The sequence below is a fragment of the Myxocyprinus asiaticus genome, chromosome 50, assembly GCF_019703515.2.
Source record: "Myxocyprinus asiaticus isolate MX2 ecotype Aquarium Trade chromosome 50, UBuf_Myxa_2, whole genome shotgun sequence".
In the NCBI taxonomy this organism is placed as follows: Eukaryota; Metazoa; Chordata; class Actinopteri; order Cypriniformes; family Catostomidae; genus Myxocyprinus; species Myxocyprinus asiaticus.
In genome coordinates this window covers 24,893,811-24,907,500 of record NC_059393.1, presented here as the reverse complement: position 1 = coordinate 24,907,500, position 13,690 = coordinate 24,893,811, and the positions used below count along the sequence as shown (strand labels likewise).

Below are 13,690 nucleotides of genomic sequence, written 5' to 3'. Positions count from 1 at the left end.
AGCACTTCATGCTTCCTTCTGCTGACCAGCTTTTTAAAGATGCTGATTTCATTTTCCAGCAGGATTTGGCACCTGCCCACACTGCCAAAAGCACCAAAAGTTGGTTAAATGACCATGGTGTTGGTGTGCTTGACTGGCCAGCAAACTCACCAGACCTGAACCCCATAGAGAATCTATGGGGTATTGTCAAGAGGAAAATGAGAAACAAGAGACCAAAAAATGCAGCTGAGCTGAAGGCCACTGTCAAAGAAACCTGGGCTTCCATACCACCTCAGCAGTGCCACAAACTGATCACCTCCATGCCACACCGAATTGAGGCAGTAATTAAAGCAAAAGGAACTCCTACCAAGTATTGAGTACATATACAGTAAATGAACATACTTTCCAGAAGGCCAACAATTCACTAAAAATGTTTTTTTTATTGGTCTTATGATGTATTCTAATTTTTTGAGATAGTGAATTGGTGGGTTTTTGTTAAATGTGAGCCAAAATCATCACAATTAAAAGAACCAAAGACTTAAACTACTTCAGTCTGTGTGCATTGAATTTATTTAATACACGAGTTTCACAATTTGAGTTGAATTACTGAAATAAATTAACTTCATTTTAAGTTCAGGAATCAGTTTAAGTTTCTATATACATTACAGCAGAGGTGCTCACACTTTCATGGCATGAGATCTACTTTTTCATAATGCTATTACAGTAAGATCTACAAGTCTTCACTGTATGATTGTAATAATATTTAAAGCTACTAAAGTTATCCAGCCAAAAGCAACGAATGGTTTTCTTGTTACTGTTGTTAATATTAATGACATGTACAGTGGCAGGTCTGTCAGGTCTGTCATTTACACTGCAAGTCCTCATGCACAGATCAGATATTTTGATACAAATATGCTTTTGTTTTGTACCGGTGTTTACGCTTACTTCAGACATAACTGACATTTTTAAAAGTATTTTAACTGACTATCACAGCCCCATATCCACATTTTGTGAGTGCTCTCACCACATGCACGCACGCACACATGCACGCACGCACACACACAAAGAAGCCATTTGTCAGACAGTGAGTCTCTGAAATGTAGTATGGCAGGGGAAGAGTCATTTACATTCACGAGGAAAGCGATACCTGATTGGACGATTCAGTATTATTTATCAGGAAAGTGTTACCTGATTGTTCGGAGAAAATATAGCCCTACCCCTAATTGTAACCATAACCAATCAGCAAGATCTTTCCTCATAAATATGAATGAGTCTTCTCCTGCCATCCTACGTTTTGGTAAACCACCCGTAAGGTGGGAGCCGTAATGAGGAAATAAAAAGTTTTTTTTATTTTATATTTTTTTATCCCATTTTCTCCCAATTTGGAATGCCCAATTCCCACTACTTAGTAGGTCCTCGTGGTGGCGCGGTTACCTCAATTCGGGTGGCGGAGGACAAGTCCCAGTTGCCTCCGCTTCTGAGACCATCAATCTGCGCATCTTATCACATGACTCGTTGTGCATGACACTGCGGAGACTCACAGCATGTGGAGGCTCATGCTACTCTCCTCGATCCACACACAACTTACCACGCACCCCATTGAGAGCGAGAACCATCAATCGCGACCACGAGGTTACCCCATGTGACTCTACCCTCCCTAGCAACTGGGCCAATTTGGTTGCTTAGGAGACCTGGCTGGAGTCACTCAGCACACCCTGGATTCGAACTCTCAACTCCAGTGGTGGTAGTCAGCGTCAATACTCACTGAGCTACCCAGGCCACCATAAAAAGTGATTTTTAAGGATTTCATTATTTGAGTAGTTTCTCCCTCTACTCCATTTACCTTTTGACCTGTAAACGAGATCCAACAGTGGTTGTCTTGTGATCGACATAATGAGCACCCCTGCATTACAGTATGCCTGTGAGCCCAGTGATGTGTTATTTGATCGGTAAAGCGGTCTAAATTACAGATGGGGACAGGACAAGCTCCAACTGGCTGGCTGTGATGCCAGAACATGACGAGGGCTTAGCCCAAGAATAACAAAGTTATGCCAATGTTGCAGAGTAAAATTCCTGTACTATTCCAACATGTAAGCTATTTATGGCCTTTACTGGTACGCCTCAGCACACTATGGCCTTGCCGACATACCACTCCAAAAATAACCTATGTGATGTATATATATCAATTTGTATTAACAATAATTTTAGTTGCATTACACTATTATATAGATATTTTTTAGCACCTAAATAGAGCTGTGTAATATGGATCAAAAATATATCCATTTTTATATAGACAGATAGACAGATATTGCGGTTTTATTTGCAATTTTGTTTTTCCTTATTCATACATTTTACATTAAAAAATGTCAGTGTTCAAAACTACATTTTAGGTGGGAAAAGAATAGTCTTTGCATAAATTATAGCATCAGTTATTTCATTTTTCTTTATTTACCTTCCTGAATTTTGTTCTGTTCACTCACTGGTACCCTTTTCACTTCATTCTGATTAGCAAGATTTGCTAATTTGCAAAAGATATGCATTGTTGAAAATAGATTAGGTTTAGGCGTAAGGGTGGGGTTAGGTGTAGAGCTGCGTAATTAATTGCAAATCGCAATAAAATTGTGATTATGAGCATGTGCAATTTATAAACCTCAGCAAGGTGCAATACATTTATTTATTTTTTTACTCAGAATTCTGTGATGTTTAATGTGCCATTCTGATTGATGCACATCTTGCAGGCACTGACAAGATCTAACTAATCAGAATGCAGTGCTTACAATTGGTCCCAGTGAAAGAACCAAACAGAAATCAGGAAGGTAAATAAAGAAAAACAATAAGACAAACAAATAAATAACTGATGATATCATATACGACTAACACAAAGAAACTTTCTTTAAAAACATTTGCCATAATCACAATTAAAATTGCAATATCGATATAAAAAAAAAAAAAAAAGATTTCTTTTGTCCATATTGCACAGCAAGTGAGAACACATTGTGGATTTCTGAATTCAGAAACACAAAATCATTCACACACGACTGTGCACATTTACACATCAACAACACCTATTCTGCATTCAGAAACTTGTCCTGTCTAGTCACGCTGACGTTATGAGGAAACATTTAACACTTACGTTCTGGCATAAAGTTCAACGGGCTTAGTAACTACAGTACTAGTTAGTTTGTAACTTAGTCAGCACTTAATGTAGTTGCACTACCGGTTCTTAAAGGAATACTTCAACCAAAAATGAAAATGTATTCACTTACTCTGATGCCATCCCGGATGTGTATGACTTTCTTTCTACAGCAGAACACAAATGAAGATTTTTAGAAGAAGATAGAGCTCTGTCAGGTCCTTATAATGCAAGTAAATGGGTGCCAGCACTTTGATGGTCCAAAAGTCACATTTAGGCTGCATAAAAGTAATCCATGCGACTCCAGTCGATCAATGAATGTCTTCTGAAGCGAATCGATAGGTTTATGTAAGAAACAAGTCGATAATTAAAACGTTTTTTGTTTTTTTTTCCTCCCCATTTGGAATACCCAATTCCCAATGCGTTCTAAGTCCTCGTGGTGGTGGAGGACGAATCTCAGTTGTCTCCGCATCTGTGACTTTCAATCCGCACATCTTATCACGTGGCTTGTTGAGCGCGTTACCGCAGAGACGTATCGCTTGTGGAGGCCCACGCTATTCTTCACGGCATCCATGCATAACTCACCACGTGCCCCACCGAGAGCGAGAACCACATTATAGTGACCACAAGGAGGTTACCCCATGTGACTCTACCCTCCCTAGCAAACGGGCTAATTTGGTTGCTTAGGAGACCTGGCTGGAGTTACTCAGCACACCCTGGATTCGAACTCGCGACTCCAGGGGTGGTAGTCCGCTGAGCTACCCAGGCCCCCCCAATTAAAACGTTTTTAACTTTAAATCTGCGCTTGTGGATTACTTTTATGCTGCCTAAATGTGACTTTTGGACCGTCAAAGTGCTGGTACCCATTTTTTTTTGCATTATAAGGACCTGACAGAGCTCTATCTTCTTCTAAAAATCTTCATTTGTGTTCTGCTGTAGAAAGAAAGTCATACTGATCTGGAATGGCATCAAGGTAAGTGAATAATGAGAGAATTTTAATTTTTGGGTGAACTATTCCTTTAAGGCAATACTTAGCTAGTGTGTTGTGCGCTTCCCAAAACCCTTGTATAGTCAGGCAGATATCTCTGTTTGCATTTATTGGTCAAGCCTTTAAATTTATAAACAAAAGTGTTGAGAAGCCATGCATCTGTATGACTTAAGTAAATATTTAGTTACATACAGGGTTACATTTCTCCTAAGTTAAATGTTGCAATGCTCAAATATTTCCTAGTGTGGAACTAGTATCTTAGTGCATATTTACACTATAACTAATCAAAATAGTAAGTTATGCATAGCTGGTGCAACCGGCCCTAGAAAAAATTTGGTTACACCTGTCAAACCTTGTGCTGTTCCTCTCTGTGTGTAGCACCTGCCACTCTGCGTATTCTTCTCAAGAATCCCATTGTTAGAAACTAACAGCTAAGATTTATTTTTAACAAGGTCCCTGATCATTTCACTTTGATCTTAACAGCTTGATTGGCTCATAAACAGTAGTTTAAAATGGTCAGCAGCAAAAAAAATGGGTTATGTAAATTAATGAGCATAACTGTAATATATATTGGAAGTGGGGGCACATTTGGTGGCATTTTATTTTGTGGTTTCCTGGAACAGAGAATAGGCTACAGGTATGCGCTAGACAAGTGCAGTGCACTATGAGATCTGTGTTAGTAAATCATTGATGCTCTGTATGCCAGAATCCTCAACTAATGACAACCGCAGTTAAACATGACAAACTTCAAATTTCAGAGCCATAGCTACTCATAACAGGAAATTAACAGAATTAAAATTTTGCTGCATTATATAAATCTTTGTTTCCCTTTTCAACAGAAGAAAGGCTTTAAGTGTTGGGGATAAAATCGTGACAAAAATTAGTGGGGATACATCCAAAATGTCCCTACCGTAAATAAAGCATATGCGTCACAAACCTTCCGTGTGTCTTTGCCCAGTTACCAGGCAAAAGTGTCCAGGCTTGTACTTATTTTAAAAGCATTTTTAAGATTTGATATAGCTTTGCATGGACAATGTTGGTATTACACCAGTCTTTATGGATTTGTACAATAGCCTGCCAAAGCATTATTAGTGTAAATTCATTTTTCTTGTAACAATTTTCAGTGGTACTCTGTACTATAGCATCTGTAGCTAACACTGTATTTAACCCAGAATATCCCTTTAAATTAATAAACCGTACTTAAAAATGAATATTTAACAACACTGCATCATCCACTAATACATAAAATGCAATTGCTCACATTACCATGTATGGACATGCATTAGGTTTATAATCATTTAAATGATTTTGATCAACCAAGATATACAAGACAAAAAAATTGGGTACAGGTATGAAACTGAACAATTGAAACTGTACATCAGAGATACAATATGACATAAAACAATGGCAACGAACGGGCCTTTCCAAGGACAGTCGTGACAACCTTTCTTCACGAAACTGGCATCAAATATCAAGACATCGAAAATACATAAAATACAAAACTGTCAATATTTAAAATATGCACGAAACGCATCAGCTAAACATAAATTATAAGGCCTAAGTCTGGAGGTCCGACGATTAAAAACTCGCAAAAATACAAGAATGAAATCTCGACCAAAATCATTTCTATTTTTCTGAATAGTAAAATCCTCCAAAAATACGATTCCGATGTAACATAATTGTGCGACATGAATTCATCGATCTGATAATTATCGCAAGGCCTGAACTTGGAAACCGATGCTGTCCGAGGCTTAAACATGAAGCTGTACAGCCTAAAATAAAGAACAAAATACCGTTTTCCACTCTCTGCCCAAAATAAAAATAAAAACAATCAATATGAATATGTTCGGAAACTCAAAAATGGGAAAATATGCGTATAAAAGCAAATACGCATTGTCTATTTCCGGCTCTGGTAAATAAAATCGAAAGTGTTACAGTTATAAATAATAATTCACCACTTACCGTCCACGAACATTACGAAAAGAAGGTTCAAATACATGTTCTTCATATTGATTGTAGAGTTGAGTAAAATCCGAGTTTAATATAGATGAAAATTGTAGCAATAAATATCCGTTGTGTTGTCGTTTCTGGACCGCACCCAAACAGACAAATAGCGGCAATTATTATTATTTATATATATTTTTAAAGATTGATATAGAGACTTTATGCCGACTGAGATTTACCGAAGATTTCCTTCTGAAGACGTTCGCGTGGCAAATTGTTTTTTGAGACTGAAGAACCGCAGAACACTTGGTCGAAATGGCTGAATCTTGCGTCTACCAGGTAACGTGACACGAGATGTAACAGACTCATAACGCCACCTACAGTGTAAAAGCCATGGATGCACATCCAACACCCCCATAAACCCCCCCAACACTTGCACCTGTGACATTTGAACCAGACCTATAGGCAGCCTAGGTCACTAAGACAAATGAAAATGACCATGAGTAAACCGATTATTACAATCAGAAAAACTCATTAGAATGCTAAAGTATTTTTAAATGAGTCTCTTTAATATTTTAGAAACTAGTATTCCTGGTATCTAGGCCTGTATGTGGGGAAGCCCGCTAAAGGTTGTGTGATATTATCGAAGACATTACTTAATTATCGTAATCTTTTGCAAATTGCCAGAACAGTAACGAAACACCAAACTTTGACGGAACCTGATATTCCGTTACAATGTCCAAGTATTAACCTCACGAATTTCTTTAGCTAATTGGTTGAATCAACCCACAAGACTGGTAGAATTAACTCATAAAAATGATTTTAGCATAATGACCGTAACTATTAAAAGAGGTGTTTCCTGTGATTTCTGAACCCCTACTGAAAGTGATATATTCCTCCCTAAGTTTAGGGTATCCTTCAAACTGAAAATTATAAAACTGCTTATATATAAATCTTACAAATGAAATTATTAACAGTCTATTTCAAATCTTCAGTTTGCGTCAAAATATTAGAAAAAGCGGTGTCCACCCAGCTACGCACTTTCTTGCATAGAAATTGTTCATGAAGAATTTCAATCAGGTTTTAGGCTCCACCGTAGCAACAAGCAACTTATTTTTAGCCCCAGACTGGGACTGTATCTATTTATGGACCTAAGCACTTTGACCCTATGACATTCTTTTGGGCGAACTTGAAAATCAAGCTGATATTTGCGGACAGGTGCTAGCTTGCTTAAGATACCACTCTGTGTAAATGAACAGCTGTCCCACCAAACACAGGAAATGTATGGTGTGCCACAAGACTCAGTGTTAGGTCCTTTGTTATTTTCCTTACAAATTCCCTGTGGGTGATATTAGCAGGAAACATGAGCTTTGACTATTATGCATGTAGCCGGTAGGTTGAAAATAATCAACATGGACACAAAATATATTTTGGGGTTTTATTCAGATGGCTGTAAAAATAAAAAAAATAATAAATAAAAAACAGCGGTCGATGTATTGTATTTAAAAAAAAAAAAAAAAAAAAAAAAAAAGAATAAAGAAAATACAAAAAAAATGAAATGCGGTACAATGAAATACGAAAATGAAATATGGAAATGAAATACGGTAGAGGCTAATGTTAAATGAAAATACAAAAAGGGCAAAGCCTACCCATATGCTTCAACACGTTCTTAATACATGCTTAAATCGATCACAGCATTTTATATGTTTAAGTACTTGCTTAAATCACTTAAAGCATTTTATGCATAATTAACCAGGCTTTAAGGACATGTATAAACATTTAAAAGAATAGAATTTTCATATTTTCACATATAACACATATTACACTTATTCACTAAACTGGAAAACACTCTGCGCTATAAATGATTAAAGTGAGATATGATTAATACTAAATTTACATATCTAGTCCTCACATGTGTACACAAACTCCATACATGTAATCCATATGCATCCTTCAAAAATTATCCATAACAAACACAAAATTTTAACATACGACTCTTTTGAACACATATTTAATGCAATTTATAAGCATTTTGTGTGAAATTTTATATTTACCCAAAGAATTCTCAAACGATGAACAAAACTGGGAGCTCTCTTGCCCAACGCTTGCTCTCACGTCTCTAATTCGAGAGAGTGCCAGAAAGCAGGTGTTGCAAAACTCCGTTCTTAAAGGGGCCACATCCAGTTTATGTCTAGATTTAAAGGGGTATTTCACCCAAAAATGAAAATGTTCTCATTATTTACTCATCCTCATGATATCCCTGATGTGTATGACTTTCTTTCTTCTGCAGAACACATTTGAAGTAAAATAGAAAAATATCTCAGCTCAGTAGTTCCTTCTGGTGCAAAAAAAGATCAATATTTAAGTACTTTCTAACTATAATCCAGTGCTTCCAGTAAGCTTCAGGAGAGAGTGGAGTTCAAGCGGTCTCTCGTGTGATGTATTCGCATTGCCATGTTACAGACATAATCTCACGTTCTCTTCTCGGTTGAGACATTCAGGATAAGCACACAAATGCACCATTGTGAGTAAAGAAACAGATAAATACAGATCTAAACCAAAACCACCGAAGCTTCTGTAGAGCGTTCCTCCTACTCAGCTGTAAACAGCGCTGCTGTTCCGTGTGTGTTGCACGTGCATCAGTTCTCACATGAGCATGCCGACGCGATTATGTCACGATGATTTAAAGTTTAAAAAGTACTTAAATATTGATCTTTTTCGCGGCAGAAGTGATCGTGTCGCTTTAGAAGACATTAATTTAACCGCTGGAGTCGTATGGATGATGTTTATGATGACTGTCTGTGATTTTTGGAGCTTCAAAAGTCTGATCACTGTCCACTTGCATTTTAAGGACCTACTGAGCTGAGATATTTTTCTATTTTTCTTCAAATATGTTCTGGTGAAGAAAGAAAGTCATACATACCTGGGATATCATGAGGATGAGTAAATAATGAGAGAATTTTCATTTTTGGGTGAACTATCCATTTAAATTGCATGAAATTTCTCCACTTTGCTACATGCAGAAGACACAAAGCTTTACATTTTCTTCAGACCAGATTAAATTTCACAGTTTTCCAAGGTGGTGGATTGTATTAAATACATTAAAGGCTGGATGTTGAGTAATTTTCTTCTGTTAAATTCTAATAAACAGAAGTATTAGTCATTGAATGGTCAGCTCACAACATACTTTAAGAATATATTAAAAAGAACATGACAGAAATTCAAACATTTTCTTCTATCTTCTATTCAAATTGCTTAACTTTTTGCTCATAATGACAGACTGTATTCTGTGAATCACTTGAGAGGAGTATAAAAGAGCAGATCGTAAACTGGAAATTTAGCCTATGCATATGTATAGATAATTAGATTGTTTTTATCTAGTTGAAAATATCAAAATGTGTAGTAATGTTTGTTTTATACATTTTTTATACATTTAATGTATTTAATTACTTTAAAGATATCTAGTGGTGTAACCATCAAGTAAAATGTATTAAAATACTTTCTGAGCACCTTGAATACACAAGTGTACACACAATCATTCATTAAAAAAAAAAAAGTTAAAGTTTTTTTTACAAATATCATTATTATTTGAGCCATGTATATCACTATGTTTTCTAAGAGTTAATCCATTTGACCTGAACAAAATGTGTCTTATAAAAATGTCAAAATATCAAAAAAACTTCACACACAGTCATGAGGGTTAAGTTATAAGGCATCCTCATTTTATGTTTTATTCCTCACATGACAAGAGAATGGCTATACCTGCATGTTGGTTACACCACCTGTTTGGTGGCAGTTGTTTAATTTGGTGGACAAGGGGGGGCCTGGGTAGCTCAGCGAGTAAAGACGCTGACTACCACCCCTGGAGTAACGAGTTTGAATCCAGAGTGTGCTGAGTGACTCCAGCCAGGTCTCCTAAGCATTCAAATTGGCCCGGTTGCTAGGGTGGGTAGAGTCACGTTGGGTAACCTCCTCATGGTCACTATAATGTGATTCTCACTTTCGGTGGGCTGTGTTGTGAGTTGTGCATGGATGCCGCTGAGAATAGCGTGAAGCCTTCACACGCGCTACATCTCAGTGGTAACGTGCTCAACAAGCCACGTGATAAGATGCACGGATTGACAGTCTCAGACGTGGAGGCAACTGAGATTCGTCCTCCACCACCCGGATTGAGGCGAGTCACTACACCACCATGAGGACTTAGAGCGCATTGGGGATTGGGCATTCCAAATTGGGGAGAAAAGGGGAGAAAAAAAAATTTGGTGGACAAAAGTTTTCCAAATATGAATAATATTTGAAAACAAAATTGTTTCACTGCTTTTTTAAAGAAATAATAAAAGATTATTCCAAACTAGTTATGCCAACATTTATTTTTTCAGGAATTTCAGCTTTTAATGAGACATTTATTTATTTATAATTTTATTTTTACTGTCTCCAGAAAGTTTCACCACATTTTTTAATTTAAGCCCACCAAAAAATGTGCAATTTGTGAATTACATTTTTAAAACTTCATAGATCTAGAAAAAAAAAAGAAAAAAAAGAGAAAGCGTCACATCATTGATCCATATACAGTTGTGCTCAAAAGTTTGCATACCCTTGGAGAATTGGTAATATATGTACCATTTTTAAAAATAAAACATGAGTGAGCAGGCAAAACACATTTCTTTTATTTCTTATGGGATACATATTCAACTGTAGGTTATAACAGAATGGCACAATCATAAAACAAAACATGGCAACAAAGAAAAAAATGAAATGACCCCTGTTCAAAAGTCTGCATACCCTTAGTTCTATGAGGCCCCAAATTCTTGCAGGTGGTATAGCTGCCCATTCATCTTGGCAAAATGCCTCCAGGTCATGCAAAGTCTTTGGTCGTCTCACATGAACCGCACATTTGAGATATTCCCAGAGTGGCTCGATGATATTAAGGTCAGGAGACTGTGATGGCCACTCCAGAACCTTCACCTTTTTCTGCTGTAACCACTGGAGGGTCAACTTGACCTTGTGCTTAGGGTCATTGTCGTGCCAGAATGTCCAAGAGCGTCCCATGCACAGCTTTCGTGCAGAAGAATGCAAATTGTCTGCCAGTATTTTCTGATAACACGCTGCATTCATCTTGCCATCAATTTTCACAAGATTCCCCATGCCTTTAGAGCTCACACACCCCCAAAACATCAGTGAGCCACCACCATGCTTCACAGTGGGGATGGTATTCTTTTCACTATAGGCCTTGTTGACCCCTTTCCAAACATAGCGCTTATGGTTGTGACCATAAAGCTCTATTTTGGTCTCGTCACTCCAAATTACAGTGTGCCAGAAGCTGTGAGGCGTGTCAAGGTGTTGTCGGGCATATTGTAAACGGGCTTTTTTGTGGCATTGGTGCAGTAAAGGCTTCTTTCTGGCAACTCGACCATGTAGCTCATTTTTGTTCAAGTATCGTCGTATTGTGCTCCTTGAAACAACCACACCGTCTTTTTCCAGAGCAGCCTGTATTTCTCCTGAGGTTACCTGTGGGTTTTTCTTTGTATCCCAAACAATTCTTCTGGCAGTTGTGGCTGAAATCTTTCTTGGTCTACCTGACCTTGGCTTGGTATCAAGAGATCCCACAATTTTCCACTTCTTAATAAATGATTGAACAGTACTGACTGGCATTTTCAAGGCTTTGGATATCTTTTTATATCCTTTTCCATCTTTATAAAGTTCCATTACCTTGTTACGCAGGTCTTTTGACAGTTCTTTTCTGCTCCCCATGGCTCAGTATCTAGCCTGCTCAGTGCATCCACGTGAGAGCTAACAAACTCATTGACTATTTATACACAGACACTAATTGCAATTTAAAAAGCCACAGGTGTGGGAAATTAACCTTTAATTGCCATTTAAACCTTTGTGTGTCACCTTGTGTGTCTGTAACAAGGCCAAACATTCAAAGGTATGTAAACTTTTGATCAGGGCCATTTGGGTGATTTCTGTTATCATTATGATTTAAAAAGGAGCCAAACAACTATGTGATAATAAATGGCTTCATATGATCACTATCCTTAAATAAAAGACATCAATGCCAAAATTTCACAATTTCTGCCAGGGTATGCAAACTTTTGAGCACAATTGTACATGGTGATTGACTGATGCTGAACTCATGAGATGCATGAGACAACAAAAGTGATTAAGGAGACCTTGTATCTCGCAAATCCATCCATGTTATGACCATATCTGTGAACCTATATGCCACTGAGTATACATAATCTCATTCATCACTCTTCTTCAATTCAGATCTGACAGTTCAGACTGCAACAGACCTCTAAAAATCTAATTGTAAACAAATTTCAAACCATAGCAACAAAAGTAGATGTGGCCAACAATGACACCACTGCCTGAACAAACAAATCAAATCCAAAACAGAGCATGCAAATAACAGTGTGGAGTGTCAGTCCTAGAAATTGGATTTGAAAAACAAATTGCGATTGACTGAAGCAAACATATCTTAGTGCTGTTGTAGTAAGTCAAAGGGGAAGCTTGTCAGTAAATTGTCATGTATGCCAGGACAAGGAAATTGAACTTGATCCAGGCGAGTAAAGGCAGACAATCAAAGGAGTGTCTTGGTGAGGGTGGTTTCTCGCTAGGCAGAACAGCAGCTCGGTTTTTGATTTGGCTTCAGATGATAAAGTAGGTGGTCATCCAGGATGAAATATCTGCAAACATGCAGTGAAGCAAAATGAGAGACATCACAAAAAAGGAGATATAAGGAAGAATGTTAGTCTTAATTATAATCCACTTTCATTGCATGGAGAAAAAGATGCAATGAAAGTGAATGTCTCTGTGCTGATGTAATAATCAGTGACATGAGTCAGTGCACATGTCCATCCTTTAATGTAGCAAACCTATCAGAGACAAACACACGTATAAATTAGAGTGCTAGAAATGATACAGAGAGACATTGTATTGCAGTTGTTTTGCAGAATGATAAATAACTGTCTATTGTCTGTGAAACACAAAAGGTGAAGTTAGGCAGAATCCCTTTAAGCTAATCTTCTCTAGAAATCTGTAATTAGAAAGGCTTGAAATGTCTACAAATGTATTTGCATTTTAAGGAATATTTAAACTCCTGACCTGCTGTTCTGTTTTTGTTGCAGATCCAGAACATAAAACTGTTCCAGCCGCAGCAGATATCAGCACTATCAGAGATGATTTGAAATGGAGTACTGGAATAGAGAAACATCTATGAAAGCTTCGGTTTACACCATGAACTCTTTAGATGTTTCTTCTAATGTTTAAAACAGAGTAACTTAAAGTAGATGGCAGCTGACTCTTTTTGAGTTACAGGAGGTCAGTGAGGAAACCTCAAAACATGTATTTGTAAAAATGTGAAGATCCACAAATGAGGAAACCCAAGGGTACAATTGCTAAAAGTCTTACTGAAAACTAAAGGTTGAGCATAGAGTTCGGTGGAATAAACTGAAGAACTGGTTTCACAAATATTTACACATTGTTTTTGTGTGTGTTCATATATGCATGGATTATTTTTGGACATTTGTAACCTCAAGTTTCACGGTTTTAAATGTGTGTGTTCTTTTGAGTTGTGTTGATCAGTGATGCATTAGCTAATTGACCTGTAATTACTCCTTATATTAAAATAAAAGTTTAAAATT

At 37.2% G+C, this 13,690-nt stretch overlaps 1 protein-coding gene and 1 long non-coding RNA gene across 6 annotated transcripts in view; one reads left to right on the top strand and one right to left on the bottom strand.

Annotated features, from left to right (window-relative positions):
- LOC127439020 (uncharacterized) overlaps window positions 1–9,242 on the bottom strand; it is a 25,370-nt gene extending 16,128 nt beyond the window's left edge. Inside the window, exons 1-2 of one of the 4 annotated variants that reach the window (XM_051695002.1) lie at window positions 6,284–8,254; window positions 6,063–6,187 (exon numbers count right to left, since the gene is read on the bottom strand). In XM_051695002.1, coding sequence (XP_051550962.1) covers window positions 6,063–6,108 — 46 coding nt within the window. In that variant the 5' untranslated portion in view covers window positions 6,109–6,187; window positions 6,284–8,254. Of the gene's footprint in view, window positions 1–6,062 lie in introns of all 4 variants that reach the window. The other 3 variants (XM_051695000.1, XM_051694998.1, XM_051695001.1) reach the window with 3 other exon arrangements.
- The window catches only part of LOC127439032 (uncharacterized), a 21,010-nt gene extending 7,320 nt beyond the window's left edge, over window positions 1–13,690 (top strand). For both annotated transcript variants that reach the window (XR_007896844.1, XR_007896845.1), the window contains one exon: window positions 13,175–13,690. This is a non-coding gene — a long non-coding RNA (uncharacterized LOC127439032). The remainder of the gene's footprint in view (window positions 1–13,174) is intronic.